A 25,766-nucleotide genomic window follows, 5' to 3' on the forward strand; every position below is an offset into this window, starting at 1 on the left:
CATGATACCTCATGAGAATTTTAAACTTTTTTCCTTTTTAAGTATTTGCTTCTTAACATTTATTAGTGAGGTACAATTTAAATTCATTACATTTTTTACCTTAACAGGTTTTTCCCCCCATTCTTTTTAAGGCAACTTGATCTCATCAACATTTTAAGATTGTTACATGCTAAAGTACACAATCTCTGTAAATACTCCCGCACTACTATTTTTTTTTCATTATTTCATAATTATCAGGTACTCAATCCATGTCTTTGCATGCACTAAACGGTAAGAGGTGCTACAGTCACATGTATCTCACCCAACACTAAATTCAGAATTAACTGTGGTGCTCACAGCCTTTTAGTTTCCCATTTTCAACCCTATCTATTAACAGCTTCTCTACAATAAGAATAATACCTGAGATATCTAGTGCTCTTCTTGCACTAGTTTGGTGCATTGTCCCTTTTCTGCATAAGATGTCAAATACTATGAAAATATATTATTTGCAATGTTGGACCCATGCTACTTTGAAGTTAAGATTATTGTTGCCAAACCATTTCACCCTCAAGAGTAGCAAATAAAAAGGACAACAGCAGAAAAGGAAAAACACTCCTCCTTGGGAAAGAAATCCTCCTCTTACTTTGTACTTTATATCAAATATATTCTAGAATGAGAACTGGAAAAATGAACTGGAAACAAAAGGAGGACTTTACACACTGAAAAATTAATTTACCCTAAACTGTATATGGCTTTTTCCAGCTCTCTCTACACAGCCTGCCAGAGCAGTCAGGCCACTCACACGCACCAAAACAGGGACCTCAAGCACAGCGCTAGTATAAAGCAATCTGGTTTACATAGAGAATCATCTTGGTTCTTTAATATTTTCAAGTAAGCAAAATCATGGACAAAAATGAGGAAAAATGTAATCATAGAAACAAGTATCCAAGCAATAAATCAGGCTATTAACTTATCAGAAGCTCAGCAGAATTTGCGTTAGGCCCTAGGAGAAGTAACTGCGTGTCGACAGCTAAAAGCTCTATGGCTGCCATGGCATTTCCTACAAGGTGCAATTTCTTGAGTAGATTTGTGGTGGTTTTGCACTCTCCCTTTCCCTGTTCTCATCACTAATTTGATAATGCAGATTTTGTGAAATTACAGGGTAATTGCTTGCAGGTATTTGAGTTCTGGTGGCACACAGCAACCTCAGCAGGCCTGGGGTTCTGTCAGAGAGACCTTCTGAAGCTCTGGCACTGCAAAAAAGCACGTCTGGGAAGACACTTTTGACTGGGATTACCTATGGCTTTTGTAACCAAAATGTAAGAAGGAATAGATTTATCCCACTTTGTATTATGTGACCTGTCTAAACTTTGCAGGATACAAAATCTGTCAGTGTGCAGAAAGCTTAAAGTGCTGGTAAAGGCCTTTCCTATGACTTTAATCAGGAACCTCTGGAACACCAGTGAGCTTTACCGAATTTCTATGCAAAGTCTGTGCCGTTACACAAATCAGAAAGACAGGGAGTTCCTCTTTCTCAAATACAAATTTCAGCGCATTAAAGTACAACGTCTGCATAACTTCCTATGCCTCTGATGAAGCAAAATATCGGAACTTCATCAGTTCAACCACCAATTTCCTATGTGGCATTCTAAGTATCCTCCTCAAAACAAACGCATGTTACTCCTTTTGATACATATTTGATTGTCTCTATTTCCCCACCATTATTACTAGGCTTCTGAAAATGAATTTCAATCATGTCCTGTATGCTTTCTTCATCATCTTCCATCTCTTGAATTCCTTTCAACAGAATGGTCTTCTTGGAAACACCACAATAGAGCTGTTGAGGAAAGAACAACAACTGAAGGCACTGACAGATACTGAAAATAAACATCCTTGATCAGGTAGGGCTCAGATCTTTGATTACATTTGATGAGTTTGGACAGTGGGGTGTATTTCTGTCACTGGAAATAGCAGGAGTTCCGAACTCTATCATACACTACAGAGTTCAATACGCTGCCTTAACGGGTGTGTCCTGCACTCCTTAATGCCCCCAGACTGGATTTGGGGATCTCTGATGACTCTGGGCAGCATCACTCCAGAAAAATCCATGCGATACATGACACACACCTGCAAAGGATGCTGCTGTATCTCATAAACACACACTCAGTCAATGCTGTAATTATAAAGGCCTGATTATATACACAATACTGACTTGATTACAATCTATTCATAGAACGTAAAAGACAATTTTGGTGGGAATATGATGAGCAAGCAAACTCATGTTACAGGAGAAGAAGTCATTATTCGAGATGAATGAATGAATGAATGAATGAATGAATGAAAAATGAATGAGCAAATGCTTCCTAGAACAAGGGTCTCCGCTGAGATTATCAACAAGGCTTCTCATTAGGGATGAATATGACAGTGCTTTGCGACTTGGAAAAACATTGTTGTGTCTACTATTAACCTGCTTTACAAACAATTCAATTTACAAACAATCTGTCTCCTGTCCAGCACAGACATTATGGTAAGCAATGATACAATTTGGTCAAAGAAAGACACACACACCCTTTAAAAATAAATTACAACTTTCACACTGCAAACCATCACATTATCAGCAGAGCAGACTCACACTTGCTATGAAGGTTCACAAAGTGCATGACACAAAAGCTGCTGCGGTCCTCAGAACTGAAAATTCTACCCACATCTCGTATTTCCCATGTATCTCTTCTGTTTAGGGCTTAGCCTGGACTAGATTCTTTTACCTGAAACTTTTCCAAGTGTGTGCAGCTGTTTGGGGAGACAGAAAGCCTGTAGCACCTTCCATTGACAAAGAAAGGATATTCAGTACATCTCACAAAGCCGTTGGCTGCTGTAATAGAGAATGAGAAAAAGAGGAGTAATGTAATCTGAAATGCATTCTCTAAGCATATCAAAGAACAGATTCATCTTTCGTATATGGATTTAGAAGCTAATATATGGTAGCACCCTTCTACATTCTTCATATGCATTTTGAGAAGAGTTTACTTGGCATTTCCAAAAAAGCAAAATCATTAAATACCCACAAAAGCTTCTGAAATAAATCTGAAGCAGCTGCTCTAAATGGATGTGGCTCCACTGATCTTCATAGAATTTCATACAGTTGGGCAATCTGAATGCCTGTCTAACTTCATTCGAATGAAACAAGAGCTAAAATCAAACACATTTTCCTCATTTTCTTTTTTTTTGCAACATGAATGTCAAGCAATGCAAAGAGAAAAAAGGCTTTTGACAAAGAAAGAAATAAAGCTCACAAACTGCATATCACATCATGTTTGACCGAAAAGGAATATGATGAAATACTGCTTTATTTACAGATGGGTGGGTGAACCCACATCTTTTCCTCATCTACTTAACTCTTCATGGCAAGAATTTGCTGCATTCAGTGGTTAACGCAGAATGTAATATGGAATGGAGTGTAACGCAGAATGGACAATCCGGCCTGTACATCTCGCTAACAAAATATTGCACACTGTACCTCCGGGTGTGAGGAACGTGACAACAGCTGTTCCAGACTGCCTGTCGTAGCTCACATTTTCTACTTCTCCTCCTCCTCCCTGCTTAGATTTGTAGAAATTGAGCTCTAACTTGTCTCTCATCCAGTCCTCAGGAATGGGTAGCTCAGGTACGTCTGAAACGTTGATCTTCTTGCCAGAAATAGTGACATGGAGCTAAAAAAATAACACCCAAAACCTTAACCTAAAGCTTCTTAAATACTGCAAGTTCATATCCTATGGTTTCATCTTTCATTTGATTACCTCAAATTTGATTCCCATTTCAAGGGTAAAAGGCTTCACATGCACATCTGTTATTTTGCTGTCCAGGTTCACAGTATGTTTACCCATCTTTATCAGTCTCTGGGCAACTAAGGAAAATCACAAGTTTTCAGATATGAAAAGCCTCATTGAATCATTATTAAACCAAAACTATTCCCCAGTCTCTTAAGCAAAATCTCCTTTAGCATCAATAAAGAACAAATAAATAAAAGTTAGGCAAGCAGATCCCATTATCCACGTCTTCACCATCCCTCTCTCATCTCAGATCTCCCCATCACCTGATGTGTACACTTAACCAACGTAACTGCTGTCGGAATGAGGCGCTGCCCAGAGTAAAGAAAATAATCAAATTCTGCTGCCAAAACATTTTGAATCATTCTTGACAATACTCTGGGAGGTAGAAACATAGTCCAAGTTTCAAACACCAAGTGTTGTTTGTATTAGCTGAGAGCAGAAATCTGGTAATCCAACCAAAACATGCAGAGTGCTTGCAAGGATTATTTTCTACTGCTTGCTACACAATAGTGAACTGTTCTCTGTGTATTCTTTCTCTGGCTGTTGTTGAGTTTTTTTTCTCTCCAAATGTTGATGTAAATATTTTCCCTTTGGCAATGAAATATGTCAGAGACATTAATTTTATACTTAAAATATGCATCATACCTTCTTCATCTTCAAAAGTGAGCAGGGCCTGGTTTTGATTCAGTCTGAATGGGATTTTTGTAGCTACACCAAAAACGCAGTGAGTGTTCACATCTAGATAATCATCCTTCATGTTTTCCATGTGACTGAACTTCATTTTCATTTCTGCTACTTTTCTTTTAATCTAATATTTTAGAATCAAGATAGAAAAAAAGATAAAACCAACAAATTCTATAATTTATTGCAGAACAGAAACATAAACTGTAGTCTTCTCTTGAAGTGCTACACACACACACACACACATATATATATGGATATTGAAGTTTAACAGTGAAGCAGATTGAAGTCATGGCTGGTAAAACAGGCAGAACTCCTCTAACTGAACTGATTAGTTGTACTTGTCTATTCCTGGGAATTTTGTCAATGAGGTGGGCTTTTCTTCCCTTGAAATAACTTTGAACTTCAACTTGACCTTATACAGTACTAATTCAACTGAAGTCCACAGAGATTTTCACCTGCAGAAGTAGAATACTTTTGGTATCGAAAATTTGCAAAATGCAAGTATCAGAGTCATTTGTGTTGCAATTTATTTTTGCCTAATTGCATCACTGCTCTACAGCAATGGGAGGTCTGCTAATCAACAGTCTTATTTGTTGCCATCTTAGTAAAATTGATAAGAATATCCAAGTATTTTCTAACTAGGATAGATTAAAGCTGTTCATGGAAACGTTGGTTAGGAAAGGCTGCTTTGATAGACTTGAGGGAGTTTGAGATAACTCTTTTTTCCCCTTTATGTAACCATTTCAAAATAAAACCCACATAGAAGAAAAATACTTGTCATGTCAAGATAAAATGACCAGAGTAATTAAAGAATTCCTGCCACGTATCTTCAAAACGAGCATCTTATCTGTGCGCTGCTTTCCTTCCATTCCCTCTGCTGCCCATGGAAAGAGACGCTTTTCCTAAAGATAATTCACACACAGGGTGTAGGTTCCTCTTCACCCCTTCTAGAATCCTTTAGAATCTCCTTCTCTGGCTGCAAATTGAGTTACTTCTGATTTGGAGTAACATGAGAAAGCTTATAATGAAGTCAATATAGGCTAAAGTAAATGCTACATTTGCCATATAATGGACATATTCCCTTTCTTCCATCCTCTTGCCCAAGAAATGGAAAATGAAAATACCTGAAAATTCCTAATGCTATGTGTATTTTTTATTCTAGTGTCTTTCATTTAATAATTTTCTGCCTTCATTCCTCTCATGTATTCAATATCTCACATACTTGTTTCCATGTCCTTAACCTGCTTCACGTTATCTTGCCAGATAAGAGAACCCAAAACTTCAAGCTATATTTTATATTGAAATCAGTAGAGGTTCAAATTCTGAACACTGGCCCCAAGAGTCTAGAACTGACAAAAGGAAAATGAGCCTTTCCGAAAGACAAACTGCAAACTATTTCCAACTTTACCTGCCCGGCCAGCGAAAGCACCGAACTGCATCCTGCCAGGTCCTCCCGCAGCCTGTCAATCTCTCTCTTCAGCTCAACGTTCTCTTGGTTTAGTGCAAAGATTTCTCTCTACAGCCCAACGAGGATAACATGCAAAATGAAACACACAGAAGGCAAAAATACGTTTCAGCAAAATCTGTAGAGATTAGAAACAGTTTCAACTTTTAATTATCCTACATGACAGCCGTGCACAGTACATTTGTTGCGTAGCTTTAACTACCGCAAGGTAAATTCACTCACCAAGGAGCAGTTTTAAAATAAATTACAGTAAGAGTTTTTTTGAAACAAGCTGTTAGTGTTTCCAAGCACATACAGTTTACTGTAAATTGCACAGTGCTTTCCATTGTTATGTCATTTCCCTATACACACGCGTAAGGTCAGAGCCTATGTCAACACACAGACCTTTTCTCTTTTGTACCATGTGTGATCCTGTTATTCCCTTTTGTGTCAAGTTCAGCAGTTTCTACTCCTACTCTTCCCTCTTTATCTTCCCTCAGCAAGGAAGAGGGAACATTTCTTCTACCTCCTGTCTGCTACACACACCCTCCACAGCAATGAATCCTAAGTGGGCATAAAGCCCATGTAACTAAATCCAGTATTCCCTGACACAACGGAACAAGAAGGAAACACAGCAGATGGAGTCACAACCAGGCATACGCAGTTAGAAGATGGTTCTTTTAAAGTCATTAATCACTCGAGACATTTAGACCAGTTCCCATCAGCTGAAGATGATGTAAAACAAAAGCCAGGTGAAGATAATGACCTCTTCTGGCTTTAAAATCCAAATATTTGTGACTGGAGAATGAAAAACATCTTCCAGAAAATCTCACACCAACCTGCATGTACTTAACCTATTAATTACATTTTAATAAATGGCCTCAAGTTGTGCCAGGAGACATTTAGACTGGATATTAGGAACAATTTCTTCCCCAAAGGGCTGTGGGGCATTGGAACAGGGTGCCCAGGGCAGTGCTGGAGTCACCAGCCCTGGAGGGCTGGACAGACGGACATGAGGTTCTCAGGACATGGGGTGGAGGTGGATGTGGCAGTGCTGGGTTAATGGTTGGTCTTCATCTTCTATACAAAATAGGTCTCAGTTTTGACTTTACTCTTCCAACATTACCATAAGTCTTATTTTATTGCACTGGTTCTTAATCTGCCACTGGAAAACTATGTGTAGAACATTCTAGTCATACAGTTTGCAAACTGGTCCAGCTGTTTCAACTGAAAAGGAAATATTACTCTTATTTTCTCTAATCGACACCTCCTTCCCAACTCCCCAAATACTCACAGCCAGGAGTAAACTTTCTCCGTACCTCATAGGTGTCCCTAGACATCATCATGTCCTTGTGCTGTTTCTCTTGGAGGTTCTTTAGCTGTATCAGCTTCTCCTCTGCTTTAATATACTCTTTATCAGCACTTACTTTACAGAGAAGAAGGTCAGCTTTGGCTTTTTCAGCTTTTTCAACTTCTTCCTGGATAGTAAAAACCTTTCTTATTATTTTTTCCTCTTCCACGGGAACAAACCAAACCTTAAGCCCTTTATATTTATTTATTTTTAAGACTTTGGATAAATATTTCTCTTAGACTTACAAGTGTAGTTACCACTGAGATCAACACAAGCAGGAATAGAGAACAAGTCAGGCAAACATGATTTGGTTTTAGAAGGGTGGACTAAACATCTTCCAAGTATCTTTCAGGTTATTTCCACCCATCTGTGTGCTTTATAGAACTTGCCTTCCATTTCTCCAGTTCTTCCTGAAGTCTTTCCATCTCATCTTTCGGTGTCCCAAAAGAGTCAGTGGTTGTCACACTCTAGAGAGAAAAGAAGAGGCACACACAGGTTTTCCCTTCCCCAATAACTGAGACACAGCAAACAATTCAAATGAGTCTTCAAAAGAGAAAAGAAAAAGAAACCTTCTGGAGTTGGATGACGCGTTCTGCCATGATAGTTCTCAATGAATGTCCGTTAATGAAAGTCCAGTGTATTTTGCCTGTGTGCTCATTTGCTGTTTTTCTCCACTTATGCAGGCAACATATGTGGTGAGTCAAACATTTTGAGAGATCAATTGTATTTCCAAAGTCAATCTTCCTAGAATCTGCATGCCAGACAATGGCATATACCTCTTCACTTTTTTAAAAAGCGTTCAGACACTTAGGCCAAACCATTGATCCATTTTAATGGCTGTACAGGATAAAAACCTAAGATCCTGGGCAGTAGTCATTATTTGCTAACTATCCAACTGAAAATATTCACAGGCTAATATTTTGATAAATCATAAAAGCAAGTCGTGCCTATGTTCTTCCACAGAGAACTGAGCCCCTCAAACCACCCATGTTTATCTAAGTGCTTTCTCAGCAGTTCCTCTAAGAGAATGTAGAAAGAATATGCAGGCCTAATGAGAAACAAAAATTCAAAATTGGACGGATCTGAGATGAGGGAGACTGGACAACAAAAGGGATCAGCGAGCAGGAGGAAGGTGATGAAAGAAGCTTTTCTGAATTTAAGTCCTTCAGGGCAGAAGTTCACAAGCAAGGGAAAACGACAACTGTAAAAAGCCCAAGAAGAGAGAAAATCTCCCCTGTTCTGTTTTGTTTCTATGGCTGCAATATTCTGCAGGACAGACAAAAAAAAATCCAAAGAGACCTGCTGAAACAATCCCTCCCTTTTACTTAAGATTACATAACACTTGAATGTGAACCATGAAATTTAGGCATGGAAAAGGTCTATATTAGATAATCTCGTCAAATCCCTTGGTAATGCTGGGTATTTCCTAAAAACAATAAAACACAAAATATTTTTTCCACTACTTTGTCCAGTTTCAAATGCCTGTTAAGCAACAGGGAAATCCCTGCCTGTGTCTAACTTAAAACCGGGAAAAAACATTCCTTCGCTCAAGGGATTGAGTGCAGGAAAGGAGAAGGATGCACGTGCCACAGCTGGAAGCGGATAAGAAAGGATGTGTGTTTTTTCCTGAAAAATGGTCTAAGGCAACAGTTTTGAACCTGGAAGAAGGAAAACATACGGAAAATGCAAGAAATCCCAGGGAAAGTCCCATCCCAACTACTTAGCAAACTGCAGGAATTGAATCAAGGGAGGCACCAGGAAAAGGGAAAATCCCCTAAGAAACCTCCACAGAGAGACATGAGGTAGGACAGGGAAATTCTAACAGACTCTGGAATGCAGACACTTTGGAATGGGATTTTCCCTATGGAAAGAGGAGATGGGAATGAGGGAAGTCCAAAGTATTAAAGGATGGAAGAAGATGAGACAAGAAGTTTCAGAAGCAGCCCAAGCACAAACCTTCATTCAGAGATGCTACAGTCAAATACTGATATTTCTTTCCAGGCAGCACATCAGGAAATACTTACAAAACCATTATCTTGCAAAGATAGTGGCAGACTTGTTAAATCCATTGAAACCTGAGGGAACAGGAAAAAACATTACAACATTGTGTGCGTTGGCTCGTTTTTGTGGCAGAACAAAATACCAGAAAGGAATATGAGAAGCTGTGTCGAGCTTAGCGAATTTTTCAGTGTCAGTGTTGTGTCATTTTATAAGCAAAAGTGATATATCTTGGATATCTGAAACCTCATTGCTTACTAAGCATCAAAGCCAGAGACGTGTGAGGAATTCTACAGGTGTACACAGCTTAATTTTTCTGTTATGAAACTTATGTACTTACCTTTATGCTACTTTTGCTCTGTTAGACGCCTGCCTAACATCCTGTATGTTCCATGCTTGAGAGATACAACCCTTAAACCCGCTTAACACAAATGAAAACACTGCAGATAATATAAAAATCCGGAATCTGTCGCCACAACATTTTGTGGAGGCAGATAAAAAAGGAATTTAGACACATTCACGGGCCGCTGCTCCACAAAGTCGGGTGCTGAGGCACACAGGTTCTCAAGCAGATCTGTTCTTTGGGTGCTGGGTTTAGTGTGAAAGCTTCACACCCTGAACTGGACACAACAGCTGCCAGGACCTGGGGACATCTCTGACGCTCTCCCCTGGGAATTGTGAGCTTGTTTTTGACCTGACACCTCTGTACCTGTGCAGTTTGACACTGAGGTTGTGTTCAGTTTATGATCCAGGAATCTGCTTTGTGTTAAGCGACCAAAATGTACTGACTTATGTGCTGAACCCTGAATTGGGAAAAACGAAAGCATGATTGAAAAACACCCTCCCTTGGCTCCTCCCGGCAGCTGAGGCCTGTCCCTGTGTCCCCAAACTTTCTCCTGTGACCCTGGCGACCCAAAAGGCTCCTCACGACCTCACCCGCAGCTGCGGCAGCCCCCGCCCGGCCCGGGGCTCGCAGCCCCCCGGGGGCTCGCACGGACAGCGGCCGAGAGCCAAGCGGCCTCCCCGGGGCTGGGGACACAAGCCCGGAGCTGGGGACACAAGCCCGGGGCTGGGGACACAAGCCCGGGGCTGGGGACACAAGCCCGGGGCTGAGGACACAAGCCCGGAGCCGGGGACACAAGCCCGGGGCTGAGGACACAAGCCCGGGACCCGCACAACTTACCCAGCTCCGGAGCGCTGGGTCGCAGCCGCGGGTCCCTGCCCAGCAGCCTCCGGCGCCGCTTTCGGTTTCTTCCCCGAAATGACGTAGGGAAGGTGGTGGCTCCGTCCTCCCGCTTGTGTCACACCCGCCCTCGGCTGCCGAGCCCCGAGGAGTCGCTGATAATCAGCCCGTGTGCGCTACAGAAAACGGGGAAAATGCCAGAAAATGTGGGAAGCGGGCGGGCCGGGAAAGGCTCTGCTTGTTGCGCCCTTGAGGGGGTACAAAGGCTCCCGATCCACCGTCACCTCCCTTGTGTTTCACCCCTTTTTCATCCATCTCATTGGGCTGGAAGCTTCAGGTTTGGCCTCTAGTTTTTTCTAAGACTTGGCATCCTCAAGCTAATTCTGGTGGATTTTGTTTATTTATTTGTTTGTTTGTTTGAAAACACTTTCTCTGGGATTATATGTTTGTGTTCTTGGGAATAACTCTTCCTTCTTTGCTGGGCGGTGCCAAAAGTTATAAATCGTTCAGTGACCGAAAGACCCTTTGCTGATGGAGATGCCACATTACATTAAAAAAAAACTATGGAAAAAGTCTGGAAAACCAAGTGGCAGGTGGTGGCCAGGTGGTCCTTTCCCTGGGGTGGCAGCAACCCACAGTCTCAGAGGGAGCCCACCATCTCAGAGGATTCCCACCGTCTCAGAGGGAACCCACCACCATCTCAGAGGGAACCCACCACCATCTCAGAGTGTTCCCACCATCTCAGAGGTATCCCACAGTCTCAGAGGGTTCCCACCATCTCAGAGGGTTCTCACCATCTCACGGGGAGCCCACCACCATCCCAGAGGGACCCCACCACCATCTCAGAGGGACCCCAGCTTCTTAAAGGGTTCCCACCATCTTACAGGGATTCCACAATCTCAGAAGGTTGCCACCATCTCAGAGGGATCCCACCATGTCAGGTCAGGGAGATGAGGTGGGTCCCTGGGGTAAGGGGTGGCTGCCATCTCTCATCCAGCAAAAGGCTTCATCCTCCTTCCAAGACGCACATGGTTGATTTATAAACCCTTCAGTATAGATTCATAAAAATGATCCGTGGCAGACACACCTAGAATTAGGCAACACAGTCCCATGTGGGCAGTCTATGAGCAATGCTAGCTTCATTCTGTGGTGTTTAAGGTCTCTTGAGCTTTTTTTCAAGTCCTTTGGCTGGCGATAGCGTTGGGTGAGTTGGATTGGAGCCCCAATCTGACAACTACCTCCTTTCCGCCCCTCACAAAAAGCCCCAGTTTTGGCCAGACCGGTTCCCAGGTCTGTGACCACAAGTGCTGGTGTCAGCATAGGGGCAGAAGGGAAGGAGAACTTCAGCATGTGTGTGGGTCAGCTTAGAGAAGTCATGAGATGTGAGCTGGTGTGAGGGGAATTATGGTTGCGAATATTCGCTGTGTTATCCGGTGGGCACTCATTTGCTAAACAGATTTCAGGGCAGAATTTCTTTGGGGAAAAAAAAGCTTAGATTTCCATGTTGATCGGCTTAAGGAAGACAAAGCGCTGGGTCCTCCTTGAAGGGTAAAATGCTTTGGTTACTGAATGATCGTTCTTCATGTAGGTAACTGAAGGAAAGAGTCTCTTACGGATCCTGAGAGAGCTGATATGACTCACTTTGTTGTGCTGCCAGGACAAACTGGGCTTCTCGTGATGGGACCTGTCAGGTAGCAGCTACAAAGTGTGGTGCTGAGCATGGATGGGTGAAAGAAAAGCACCCCAGACATCTTTCACCAATAGCTCTGGGATTCAGGAGCATCCGAAATTGTATCCGAGACACAGCTGATTGAATTAAAACTTACTGATACTTGTAATAGGTGCATTGCAGTTGTGAACAAAATGTAGGCAATGTCCTGGGGCAAGAAAAGACAGAGGCACATCGCTTTCAGGTTTCCTTTAAAACTAAGCTCACTAATCTTTTAAATGTTACCTTCAAAACTGCAAACAGACTTGTACTCATTGGCCGAAGCATTTTGCAGACTGTTAAATAAATTAATCCACAAAAATTCAAAATATGCCAAATAGCTGGAGAAAGAGTAGAAGCTGACTTTGCGACTTAGCAGATGTGGATTTCTGTTACACTGTCAGAGAAAAGCAGGAGCCACACGTTGCAGTGAGATCGGTTGGGCTCAGCATGAGAGAAGCCAGACAAAGGTTATCAGGACTTTTCATGGCTATAGCAAAGGAATCTTGGCTTGCATCCTGCTTGGATAGAAATCACCTTGTGCCACTGAATTCAGTGGGAGTTTTACCCATGGGGTGATTATTGTGGCAGGTTCAAATGTCCATGTCTGTTTTTTAAGATAAGTGGATGAAACTATGACCTTGTATTAGAGATATTTTTTAAATTATTTTCTGCCTTGACAATGGATAACTATGTTTACTATTGCTTTGTAAACACAAAGCTGGTTACTAATGAGATGAGTAAAAGGGAGAGGTTTAGCTGGAGTGGCCAGGGAGGAGGAGGTGATTTTATGATGACCTAAGTACATCAGATTTCAGTTTAAATGTCAGAGTGGCAGGCTGCTCTCCAGCAACCCTGGTCACGTTGGGAAGTCGCTGCTGATCTGAAAGACCCTTATTTCTCTAAACTCCAGGGAATGCAGCAACACCAACATGTTTACTCGACCTGCTTTGGGATGTGAGCTGAACAGCTTGTTTGTGCTTGTTTGGTGAAGGACATCTCTTGGAGATGCTGAACTGGGCCAAGTTCCTGAACTGAAATGGAGTTGACTTGGAGTCGATACATTCATTGATTTCTGAGTGTTGTGAATTCATGCTGTTAACCACTTTGCAATCAGAGTAAAGGGAAGAGCATTGATTTTGTAACTCTGAAGAGTCTAACTAAGGGGGAAAGTCAAGCAGTAAAATACAGCATAGAGTACAGGAAGCTTTAAAACTCTCAGGATTTCCCTGAGCAGTCTGCATTGGTACCAAACTTGTTCTTCAAAAGTCTAAGAAACTGTTAATGGGCCTAGAAGTCAGACCTGAAAACTTCAAAAGAAAACCATGACCCTTCTGGCAGTGTAGGATTCAGACTCATCCACAGCAGGAAATACTCTGATTAAGCTGGAAGAAGGTTTACGGCTGTAAGTTTGTCTTTTATTGGTACAAACCAGTCTGACCACACCTCAGCTTCTGGACAGTAACTGTTAAGAATCTCATGGCATTACCTTCAGCGGGGGAATATTTTGGTTGACTTAAAGTTAGAACAGATCCAAAGAAGGAAATAAAAGCAATTTAGATGCTTAGATCATAACCATCCTAATGAAAACCCTGCTTGGTGCCCGTCTCATCCTTCAGGTACCCCAGCTGCAAAGCAGCCTTGTTCTCCAGGCAGGTATAGTAGCATCTTAATGTTGGCAGTTCTGATTTAGCTTGATGACACTTTAGAGCCAGATTCAACAGCTGAGGTGTTCTCATGGCGTGTATGGTACCTTCACGCTCTGACAGAACCAAGGTCCATGGCTGTCTAGTTTATTTTGTGCTTCCTTTCGAAACCTGGCCAACAGAGGCTAGTGATGCCTTCCCTGCTTGTCTTCAGGATTTGCCGAGTCTAGAAGATGGTGTGTGTTTTTGTAGATTTTTGTAGATTCCAGTGCCTGGAAAAAAGGAATTAGAATTTCAGGTTCTTCTTTAAGGACCTGCTCATGTATTCCGTCCACATATCGCACAAATACATTCCTTAATAAAGCATGGTACAGTCATGATTCCTGTTTATCAAAGCTGTTTTTCCTGAGTTCTCTGAGCTTTCACACATTATAAGAGAGAGAAGAGCGACCCCATGTTCCAGGGCAACCAGTGTGGTGTGGTCAGAGCACTGTTCCAGCAACCAGGAGCAGTGGTTTTGACATCTCTTTGGTGAACCCAGGTGTCCCAGTCCTTTGCACTTTGTCCAGCAGCTGCCCTGCCTGAAGGGAGTGATGTGCCAGGGGAGGTTCAGAATGGATATTTGGAACAATTTCTTCCCCAAAGGGCTGTGGGGCATTGGAACAGGCTGCTCAGGGCGGTGCTGGAGTCACCATCCCTGGAGGGTTGGACAGACGGACATGAGGTTCTCAGGGACATGGGGTAGAGGTGGACTTGGCAGTGCTGGATTAATGGTTGGACTCAATGATCTATGATTGCTGTACCACCTCCCATCCTTAGTGATCCCATGATGATAGTTCTGGGTCTCACTGCTGAGATACCAAAGTCTGTAGTTCATCAAACCTTGAAGTCAAAGAGACTCCAAGAACACAGGGCTGGTGATGTCTCTGAAGAAGCTGTGCTGTCTACCTTTATTCCTCTATTTCTCCCATATCCTGAGTGTTCGTGCAGCCATGTGGTGTTCTTGGCTGGGAAATAACCAGCTTAAAAACTGACCCTGAACAAAGTTGCTTTTAGCTGGCTCATATCTCCATTCCAGTTCATCCTGTGGCCAAAAACCAGTGTGCCATCCCGGGAGGGTCAGGAGGCTCCGCGGGGGTGAATAACGACTTATTTCAGTGGTGCTGCCAGTGTAATGTGGCTTAAAGCACTTGTCAGAACACAGCCTCATTGTCTGGTGTGGCACAGGGCGCCTCAGCGCCAGAAACAAACTTCCAGATTTTGTTTCAAGGGGCCTTACATTTTAGGCACCACAAAACATAGTCCTTTTTTTTTCCAGCAAGGCAAGAGAAATAAATATACCTGACAATGAGCATCCAGCACCTGAGGTCAAACATCAGCCTCTTATAAATGTACAAGTCCATTTCCCACAGAAGCAGAATTATGGAGTCAATGCTCTACACCAATCTGCATTCTGTACAGGACGGACTCTGCAATGTGTCCAGCAAGACTTGGGAACGTTTCAGCTTCCCGAGATGTGTGTCCCAGCACACGGCGCTATGAGGCAATACAGCGGCTTAGGAAATAGTCCCAGCAGGGCCGCTCGAAAGCAAACAATGAAGCAGAAATCATCTGAGACGCCTGTTGTTAGGCTTGAATCACATTGCAGTCCTGTGGCCGTAAATCACTGCATGTTAATGAAATACTTCTTTCCAATAGCAGCGTTTCAGTGAGGATTATTGGTTTATAGAGGCAGGATAAATTCTAGTGTGCAAGCTGTTTTACACTGAGAAGACATAAATGAGAGGGATAGAGGAGATGTGCCTGTCAATAGTATTAGTCTATGCTTTTATTTGATTTGATGAATGAATAGAAATAGGTTGTTCGTATTCCTTAGGAATAAAATCATCACCTCTGAAATTGCCAGGTGTGTCACAGGCTGAGCCCTGGCCATAGCGCACATTGTTACACAGGGCAGAATGTTTCTTTGATCTGTCTCTGACCTGATTGACAGATTCTGAAATTGTCCATATGAAAACAAAATCTTTTCTGTTTCTTGCCAAACTTCATAGTCAGCAGGATTGCTGAATGAATACCCTATCAATGGAATCTCTTGGGGTGTGTTTAAATAAGCACCTTATTCTCTGGAAATGCTTTTGGAAAGCGGTTGTGAGGTTTCCCACTTTTTTTAATTTCAAAAAAAATTTTTGATACATATTGTTCTTCATGGAAGAAACACTTATTGAGTGTAAAGCAAATAAGCTCCTATCTTAAATAGAAAGCCATGGTACAAATGAGATGAATTAAAAAGTAAATACATGTAACTTAGGACGTGAGAATTGCTTATGTAAAAGACATCTCTGGGAAGCAGAGTAACCCCAGTGTTATAGAGCCTTGGCCTTGACATATTACTGGAAAACCTCAGAACTCAAAATGGTGAAGGAAGGTCATTTTGCCTGAAAAACTGTTAATGCGAATTGAATGCATTAGGTTCAGTTCATTAACACCACTCTTTTGGGCAGTTCATCTCAATCCCTAATTCAGACATACCGCGGGATTTAATGAATTATGTTCTGATATTGCAAGTCTTATCTTCTGCAAGCCTTATCTCACCTAACCTAACTGGGAAAATGGTTAAGTAAACTGAAAAGTTCACATTTGCAGAGAGTGCAGCTTCTCTTTCCAACTTCTGCCTCCGTCCTTCAGGCTCTTGGAAGAGCCCAAGTTGCCGGATGCTGAAGAATCGCCTGCAGATATTTGCAGGGACTTCATTTTCTTTTACCCTTTTTCTATTGAAAGGCAGAACATGAAGCCCAGGATTGACTAACGGCTCTTCCTTGTTCTTCTGTGGAAACCCCACGTCCTTCATCACCGGGATATCTCCACAGACAGGGTATGTATTTAAGATTCCATGGCTTGTGGGTTTTTTCTTTTTATGTTGATTTTTTCCTAAAATAACCCAGTGTTTAGTTGTTTTGGATTAACTTGTATTTCAATTTCTTCCTGTGCTCAGGCACATAAAGCACACTTTTGAATATAAAGACACAACATCTGTTAGCCCAGATTGTTTCCAAATGAAGTGTTACTAAGAGCTCTGTTTATTTTTTGCAGTTTTTAATGAAAACACTGGGGTTTTATGCCACTGGTTCTGGCTGAAGATATTTTGCTGCGTCCAGCTCTTAAATAAGTGGCTCATATTCCCCAAGACTCTGGTTTCGATCTGACAAGTCATCATGGTTACACGTTAAATGAACATTAAAGATGTCTAGGGTGATGTTATTCACAGCCTTACAATAGAGCATATAAACTTATATTTGTGTTATTTCACCACAGAAAACTGACTAACAGTTTTAGGGAGAAGAAAATTGTTAATAAATATGGATTTGGGTTAAAAAAAGAGTCATGGCAAGAAAGAAAATCTATTGAATGAGCTCGAATATTTGTTTCAGCTCTTTCAAAATGAAACAATTTGATTTTTCCTTGCAGACGTTTTGGAAAATAGCCTCTTTTTTAAACCTGAAGTGAAAATAAAGTAGTTTAAATCAAACAAAATAAAAAACTCGAACCCAAATCAGTCCATTTCACTTACATATCACTTCCTATAACAGACAGCTTTATTCCTTTCTATCTTTTCTTCTTTGTGTTTGGCCAACAAATAGAAAATTGATGAGTTTTATTTCTTTGCTTGGATCTCTGCACAAATGTTTCTCAATAATTTCCCAGTGCGAGTGTTCAGGCCATAATGTTCTTGCATCAAAGCGTAGGATATTCAACATGCAGTGGAGTTTTGGTAAGATTTGTATCATCTTGGCTTTCGGGGAAAGATGATTCATTCAGCTCCACAGCTTCCTTATAGTGCTCTAAAGCTGGGATATTGATTTTTTAAATTTGATGCAGCTGTTAATATTCAGAGAGGACAGAGCGCGCAGTTTGGGGGTTGCCAGCCCGCGGTCCTGCTGACCCCCCCAGCTTCTCAAACACTTGGGCTGGGATTCCCGTACGATACCTGGAGCTGTTCTGCAAACAGCTATCAAACCCCACACACATTCCACCTCTACAGAAGCACGTGTATGAAAAACAATGAGAAGAGCTTGAGTAACAAAGAAACAAACAAAAATCAGCCTAATTTTCATTGGGTTAATCCATGGTAGCAATGCTATCAAGAACAGCCATTGATTTTTTTTTTTTCTGCAGGCTGAATTTGTATAATAAAATATTTGAATACAAGTCTCGCACAGTAAACCTGGATTCCCCCTGTTTTAAAAGCATTACCCAGTACATAGAATCATAGGATGGTTCAGGTGGGAAGGGACCTTCGAGCTCCCTCAGTGCCCCCCCTGCCATGACAGGGACATCTGCACCAGCTCAGGTTGCTCAGAGCCCGTCCAGCCTGGCCTGGGATGTCTCCAGGGATGGTTCACCCACCACCTCTCTGGGCAGCCAGTTCCAGGCTCTCACCACCCTCATGGGGAAGAATTTCTTCCTTATATCTTATCTAGATCTCCTGACTTCCAGTTTAAAGCCATCACCCTTGTCCTGTCACTCCATGCCCTTGTAACAAGTCCCTCTTCAGCTTTCCTGTAGGTCCCTTTAGGTACTGGGTGCTGCTCTAAGGTCTCCCCAGAGCCTTCTCCTCTCCCAACCCCAACTGTCAGCCTGTCCTCCCAGCAGAGCTGCGCCAGCCTCTGATCATCTTCATGGCCTCAGGACTCGCTCCAACACTCAGTAATATGGTAGGTTAGATTGCAAACACTGGGAGTTGCCTCTTGTATAAGTCTAGACTGCAGGTCATTGCTTTAACGAAGATGCTGCTGGTGATTGTCAGTGACTACCGAGAGGAAAGACTCCAGGCGTTGTCATTTCAGAAGCGGTAGGAATAATCCATACCAGTATCAAACCATTTCCAGCCAACTTGTGCAACTGGGCATTTCCAGGATTATGACAGCGCCAAGAATATTAGTTAGCACCAGGCTGAATGCTGTAATCTTGTTTTTTTAGTGTGTAAGGCAATGATCAGAGACACCAGCTTGTTCCTCTTGAGCTCACAGCCTGAGAACTATGCCCACGCATATAAGCAAATCCATAGCCTAACTTCACAGAAGGTTGGAAAATGGGTGACAGAGACCCAATACATCATACTAAACAACATAAGATAAAACACGGTAAAATACTGAGTCAGCTCAGCATTAGGAAAAGACAGAAAATTGGTTTCCTCAGAAACCGAAGCAGACAGCAGGAGGGAGGTGAGAAAATGAATGTGCGGTGGGGTAGGAAATGAGTGTTGCAGACATAAAGAGACATCTTAAGCAATGACTGCTGAGACTAATTCACCGAGTATGTTATCACCATCTCCATCTGCTGGGGTTTCACAAAGGAATTCAGCACAATGCTGCAGAGCAGATTAATGCGGATGGTTAGTTTTTGTGGGACTGCCCTTGAGCTGACAAGGACACCGTGAAACCAAGGACGATTCTGCCACCACCACGCCGGGGTCCAGGATGGGAAGCAAACGTTTGGTTTGCCAAAGGAGCAACATTTTGTCCCTGTATTGAGGTACAAACTCTGACACACCTGCCCCAGACTTTTAAGGGTTTTACATCGCCGTATTTCTGCAGCCGCTGGATAAAACGAATGACGACTTCGGTGGCTTCCAAGGTTTCCCAAAATGCTGAGTTTATGGAGGAGCGATGCAATGCTGGGCCATCCGTTTCTGTTCCACCCTGTATCTCATACATTCATTTTTTAATCTGTCTACCAGGAATATCGATCAGAAACAATGTGCTAAGAACACAGAGACATTTGGATGACCACCTATAAAGCAAATTTTTCTAAAGTATGTAGGTACTTGGCACGATTTGCACAGGTGTTTGTGCACAAACTCATGGGAGTATTTTGCTTCTGAAAATTCACTACCTGCCCATGTACATCTTGGAGTATGAAAATAAGTCAAAGATGGTATGAGGTGGACAAATGAGTGGGATTTAAAGTAAAGCAGGTGAAAAATAGCAATCAGCTGTTCAGCATTTATATGCTCAATATCCATTGTAGGTTCACTTAATGGAAAAGCTCTTAATTCACAGACTTAAATTAGACGTTTAGAGCTATATAGTGTGAATACATGTGCTATGTTGGATACCAGCGAAATAACTATAAACATAGGAGATTGAAAACAGCCCTTGTCAATGCTTTGTTTCTTTAGTTATAAAGAAAAAACAATTAACATGTTTATTTTGTAGGCAATACTTTTGTCAGTTTTGCAACAACTTATGCAATATCTCACTAAACATGTAATGTGAGGAATGTGATTTTTACTGCACTCTTTAATGTAGTTATTAGTTCATTCTGTCCACTTGGTGCATTGTAATTATTGCCAGCATAGAGATCATTCTCATGGTGCCACAAAACTGAGTAGTCACATAATTAGTGTAGATAAATAAACCGTCAAAGAGGAAAAACATTTATTGCCTTTCTGCAGAAGTAATTATTCACTGCAGCTGATTAACTGTCTTTTGTAGGCATAAATAATTATCCCTACTATTTCATACATGAGAAGATTTCTTAGAATTACCCATTCTCGAAAGCATGTAAACTTACAGGAATGCTTCTTTCCCCAAACTGCTTGAACACAAAGTCTTTCTTACAAATATTGTCTCCATGTGGTTGAATGGGCACCAGTGATTTGGCTCTGATCTTGCTTTCACCAGCGTAAAAATAGTTAATATACAATGTTTTTAACAAGTATTGTGATGTAAATACCTGATGGCTCATATACATTTGCCAGGCACTAATATTTTTACGGACATGCTTACTAAAAAAGAAGCACATCGCCTTTAACGCCTCTGATTATCAGGACTTTTATGTGCATATCACAGGGATATATGTATCCTTAAAATGTTCGTAATGTTTCAGCGTATCGTGGTGCTCAGCACAAATGTTTAGTTGACTGGAGGTATTTTGGGCTAACTCTCTCTTGGTATTTCCCTTTAAAGCTTCTCCACTTTGGCTGGGAAACAAAATACTTGTTTCTAAAAGGAGCAGAAAAGCATTCTAAGAACACTGGATGTCATGGGTTTTCCTGCATTGGCTCTTTGATATCAAGTATTCAGTGGACAAGCCTCGAGTGTCTTAACTATGGTCCGAAGAGACTAAATTCTGTACATCTGACTCTTTGCATATATTAATTATGCAATTGAATATTAATATTTTTCCATACACACAGATACACCCCCAAATTGTTGCAGTTTGCTTCGCGATGGCTGGAGTTGGAAGTTATTTGTTCCTTTTGGAGCTGCGTGGCAGGCTTGGGAGGCTGTTTGTCTTGGCGTCCCCCTGCCACATTACCCGTTCTTCAGTGTCATGGTCTAAAAATGGTGGTTGCTACATTTTGCGATTTTTTAAAGTTTATGTAGTTTGAAAATATAAGCATAGAAAAACATCCACTTGTAAACTTTATATCTGTATATATTTTTAACTTTGATAGATTCAACTATTTTATTGAGAATTACTGTCACTATAGGACTTCAACTGACAAATATTTTAACTTGGCAAATGTTCAGGTTTTTTATAAGTGAATCCATTATGCTCTCCTAACATCTGCTCTTAATAATCTCAGATGTTTTTGGTGTATTCTACTTTCACATGAAGTTTTGTGTTTGCTTTGTTTTAACTAAAGCACCATTACACAGAGTAGTTAATTCTTATCTCATTGATGTTGCCGATAAAAATGGGCATTGGTTTCAATGAGATTTAAACTGGGAGACAAAGTTGAATAAGTTTCAAAATATTTAGTTATAAGACAAAATAGTCTCTGAAAGTTTAACTTAACACTGTGGCAATAAATAGTAAAATCATTGGCCGAGTAAGTTCTCACGTTATAAATTTCTTCTAAAATTGCATCGTCTGAAGCATACAGGGGACACAAAACGTCAGGAAATCTGATTAGAACTTCCTTTTGTCTTTCCTTTAAGTCGAACAAACGTGTGATAATTCAGAACACGGGTTTTGTAAATGCACTGGGGAGGGCGTTTCTCACTAGTGCAAAACATAAATGTGAGAGCTCAATCAGCTCTTTTGCACAACACACTGTTTCTGTAACAGTTTTCAACTTTCACTAAACCAGAAAACGTACAAAAAAAAAGAGAGATTGGAAAAGCAAGTTAATATATTCATGTAGGCCCACCAAATCTCATTGGTTTCCTTCATTTTGGGTGCGTTTAATACTTAAAGCATCTTCTTGTCAAAGGCGTTTTCCTAGAATCACAGGATGGTTTGGGTTGATGGGCCCTTCCCAGCTGGGGAATGTCCATGTCCCTCTGACGCTGGTGGCCCCATGGCTGGGTGCAGTTACTGCAGGTGGGGTCTCACCAGCGCGGAGTAGATTTCATTTTAAATGAAACAGGTATTCCAAAAACCTGTCTTGTTATTTTAAAAAGCATTCTCACTAACAGCGAATGCCGGACTAGGATATTGTATAAACCAAAGCGTCATCTGGAAAATACGTGACACAATTCTGCGCTGATACTGTGGAATCCTTCGCTGGAGCGCTGTGTTTGGTGTTGGCGTGACACTTCGCCAAGGATGCGCGCCACCTGGACAGGGGACAGGAATGAGAACAATCAAGAGTCTGGAAAACATGACCTACAGCAAAGATGAAAAGAGCAGCATGTTTGTTTTTAAAGAAGGACTTGAAGCAAGAGACAATAGTTGTAACATAACTTTCTGTTACTTTAGTCTGCTGAAGCAAAAAGAAGAAATAGGCTAAAGCTGCAGCAGGAAGGTTTTAGTTAATACAAGATGTTTTGGTTAAGGAAGGTATTTAAAATGGTAGGAAGAATTAAGCCCCAGGAGGCTGTGGAATTGCCACTGCTGCAGGTTCATAAGAACGAGCTGCACAAGCATCTGCCAGGAATAATTCAGGTGTAATTATTTCTGCCCTGTGGCCTGTGGTTGGGATCTGCTGGTTCTTACGGTCTCCATGGGGGTCCTGGAGTGCGGAACAGTCCTTCAACTTGTACCTTGACAGCTCAGTTCAGGAAAAAAAAAAGGTTTAAAATAAGATAAAATTTGTTTAAAAAGAGATAGAAATAAGGTAGGGCTGCAAGTGGCCTTCTTTGAAGCAACTGCACCTCCAAGCTCCTCCTCAAACTTCATCCAAAATCAGTTCAGTGCTCTATGCTAAAACTTCTCTGGAGTTCTGGTTTGAAATTGTCTGCTGCTTTTCAGCCTGAATTTACCTCTTTATGGGACAAGATGATATTGTTGGGCTTTTTCCTTTCTTTAGGTTAAATAGCTCTTCTGTCATTCTCAGGTTTCCCACAATGTGAATTCAGTCAGTGTTGTCACACTCCCCCCTTTCACATCAGCTGTTTTCAGTTTTTCTCATAAGAATAATTAGCCTCAATTTTCCCTTTATCTCTTTCCTTGTATTGCTTTTTCCTACTCGACCGAGTGATTTTTTCTGAGTGAGATTGCAGTTTCTTGCAAGAAACCTCCCAGTGTAAGGCCTTCCACTGCACGCCTTTCCATTCAAACACGTCATTCTTGCTATCATCCTCAAAGCTACAAACAATATCATTGTAATAGATTCTATATCACCACCAGTAATATATGAATTGTAGTATACAAAAGCTATAAATATTTCCCTGTTTTTATTAATGTATAAATAGAAGAATAATGAAATGTTTAGGTGCTTAATATTTAAATGAATGCAACGGAGATTCGTGACCCACGTACACTAGTGTTATTTTTTAAAAAATCCCTTCATCCTCAGTGCTTCATCCATTAAGCTATGGGATTTTTTATTCTGTCTGTCGTTGCCATTTATCTTATATTACTGTGACCTTCGCAGCACAAGTTGAGAACCACCAAGTGAGGTGCTCACTTGGAACTCTAGTCCAACACAGAATCACTTTCATATAGTGTTTCTTAACATATGCATGTATGGAAAGAGTCAAGGAAAGCTCCCGCCTAAATTTATGTAAGATTTGTCTGGGATGTATTTAAATGTGGAGAACTTCGAAGAAAACTGAAGAACATACTGTCAGAGGAACATCTCAAAGTGCTGGCGTGCAGCTGTGGAATATCTTCTTGTTGCGAGAGGTTCTGCTGGGATTTGCAGATGAAAACTCTCCCTCGGGAGGCAGATGTATGGGACTGAATGTGTTACTTTATTGGCACTGCAAGCTGCACAGATTGACATCTAGGCTGAGTCTGGAGCATATGTCTAATGTTAACACAACAGCAAACATTAAGTTGTTTCCTCAGGTACCAAAATATTCACCATCCCCAATTATTCCTCAGTATAAAATATGTACTGAACCCCATGGAGCTTTCAGTGTTGTCCAGCAAAGCTGAATCCATTTGAGGGATTATTCAGAGGATATTATATAGATATCTGAATCCTCACTCCAAGGCGGGATGACCTCTTGTGATCTCTTACAGCCTCAGTTCTCCTGTGATTCTGTGACTCATAAGCCATTATATTTATTTGGACTTATTAACAGGTAGCCTTGTTCCCGCAGGGAGGTATATATTAATTCAAACATTGGACCTTGTATAAATCAAGAGCTGCTGTCAGATGCTGTCATTCTTAGAACTGTTTGCTACTTTATGTCCTTTATTTATTAAGCTGCTTTTTCTGAGGCCTTTTACTGTTAACAGTTAACTTCAGTAAAAAAATAAAATATAATAATTATTGCATGAGTGCTTTTCTGAGGAATTTCAGCATGGTAGTCTATTATGAATCATCTCCAAGTTGGGATGCACTCCTTGCTTTTATGAGTTAGTCACCATTAACACATTTTTGTGATCTCGTGGGACTGGCACCCGCCTACCGCAGAACTGAACAGTTCCCTGTGGCATGGACATCTGGCTCTGATATAAAATTATTAAGCTAGCAGCTCACGTTGCAATAGCATCCAGAGGGATTTGCTTGGAGGGGCAGGCAGAAAAGGTGTCCTGTGCAGAGAAGGGCATCCACATGTACTTCTTTCAGAAAGAGAAATCTTCCCACCATTCTAAGAGGATTTTCTTCATTTCAATCAGTAATTTGTCTTTTTTAGATTGCAGTGAATGATATTGCTGTTGAATTTTCAGTGTTGTTTGGTTTCCACTCCTTCCCTCATGCCTCTTCATTGTTTCTAGGCTCCCAGAAGATACTGAAATATGTCACAACTCCAAAGCAGCCAAGTGTCCGTCTCCTTCAGTCAATGGGAAATGGACGCTCCAGAACAACACGCTCAGCACTGTCTTCTCCATTCACCACCAGCCCAAAAGTCCATACTGGCCTTTTCGCAACTCAGATCCCAGGTAATGTCAGACACATGTATTGGATATTAATGTTTAGAAAGCAACAGGCTTCTCTCAATACACTTTCACAGAATATTGCTGGATTAGGTCTCATTCAAAAAGCTCGGACTCTTATTCATTGGGCATTAAAGCAGAAAACAAGTAGAAATAAAGCGCCAATCTAAATCTAAATCTAAATCTAAATCTAAATCTAAATCTAAATCTAAATCTAAAGAGAGGAAATAGAGTTGTGCTGCTACCTCTGTGCAGCGGGACAAGTCTCCAAAGCGCTTTCTTCTTGTGCTGCCAGAGGAGCTGTGCAGTGTGGTGGGACAAGCAGTGTAGCAGAGACTGGTGACCAAACCAGCAGGCAATGTCCCTGGGCCCACGTCCCACTCCATGGCAGCTCCCTGGCACGGCAGGAACGAGGACGACAAGCCACCGAGCCCTGAATGTCCCCAGCTGGTCAGAGGGAACCAACGGGGTGTCACCAGCTCTTCAGGGCCCCTGAGTGTGGCTGCATTAGGAAAAGTGCATTAGGAAAAGTGTGGCCAGCAGGTTGAGGGAGGTTGTTCCTCCCCCTCTGCTCTGCCCTGGTGAGGCCACATCGGGAGTTCTGGGTTCAGTTCTGGCCTCCCTTGTTTAAGAAGAACAAGGAATCAGTGGAAGGAGTCCAGT

The 25,766-nt window shown here is 41.6% G+C and overlaps 1 protein-coding gene across 2 annotated transcripts; it reads right to left on the reverse strand.

Moving 5' to 3' along the window:
* On the reverse strand, nucleotides 1–10,512 carry NMI (N-myc and STAT interactor). Of its 2 annotated transcripts, none has more exons than XM_080346678.1 (10): nucleotides 10,470–10,512; nucleotides 9,313–9,363; nucleotides 7,678–7,755; nucleotides 7,257–7,415; nucleotides 5,902–6,009; nucleotides 4,455–4,617; nucleotides 3,777–3,883; nucleotides 3,497–3,689; nucleotides 2,745–2,851; nucleotides 1–1,816 (listed from the first exon to the last, which is right to left on the reverse strand). In XM_080346678.1, exons 2-10 carry the CDS (start codon nucleotides 9,355–9,357, stop codon nucleotides 1,628–1,630), a joined length of 1,149 nt encoding a protein of 382 aa, XP_080202804.1. In that variant the 5' UTR covers nucleotides 9,358–9,363; nucleotides 10,470–10,512; the 3' UTR covers nucleotides 1–1,627. The 2 variants fall into 2 exon arrangements, with proteins under 2 accessions (XP_080202804.1, XP_080202805.1); XM_080346679.1 differs by having other exon boundaries at nucleotides 9,245–9,363; nucleotides 10,470–10,486.
* Nucleotides 10,513–25,766: the final 15,254 nt, after the last annotated feature.

This window comes from Nesoenas mayeri (genome assembly GCF_963082525.1).
Source record: "Nesoenas mayeri genome assembly, chromosome: 6".
NCBI lineage: Eukaryota > Metazoa > Chordata > Aves > Columbiformes > Columbidae > Nesoenas > Nesoenas mayeri.

What these genes read in the sequence shown, in the direction of transcription:
- NMI (XM_080346678.1), bottom strand. Translation starts at nt 9,357, where the DNA reads ATGGATTTAACAAGTCTGCCACTATCTTTGCAAGATAATGGTTTT. An exon ending in CACTTTTGAAGATGAAGAAG is followed by an intron (nt 3,884 to 4,454) that starts GTATGATGCATA and finishes GATTTTCCTTAG; the next exon opens with TTGCCCAGAGACTGATAAAG. An exon ending in AAATGGGAATCAAATTTGAG is followed by an intron (nt 3,690 to 3,776) that starts GTAATCAAATGA and finishes TTATTTTTTTAG; the next exon opens with CTCCATGTCACTATTTCTGG.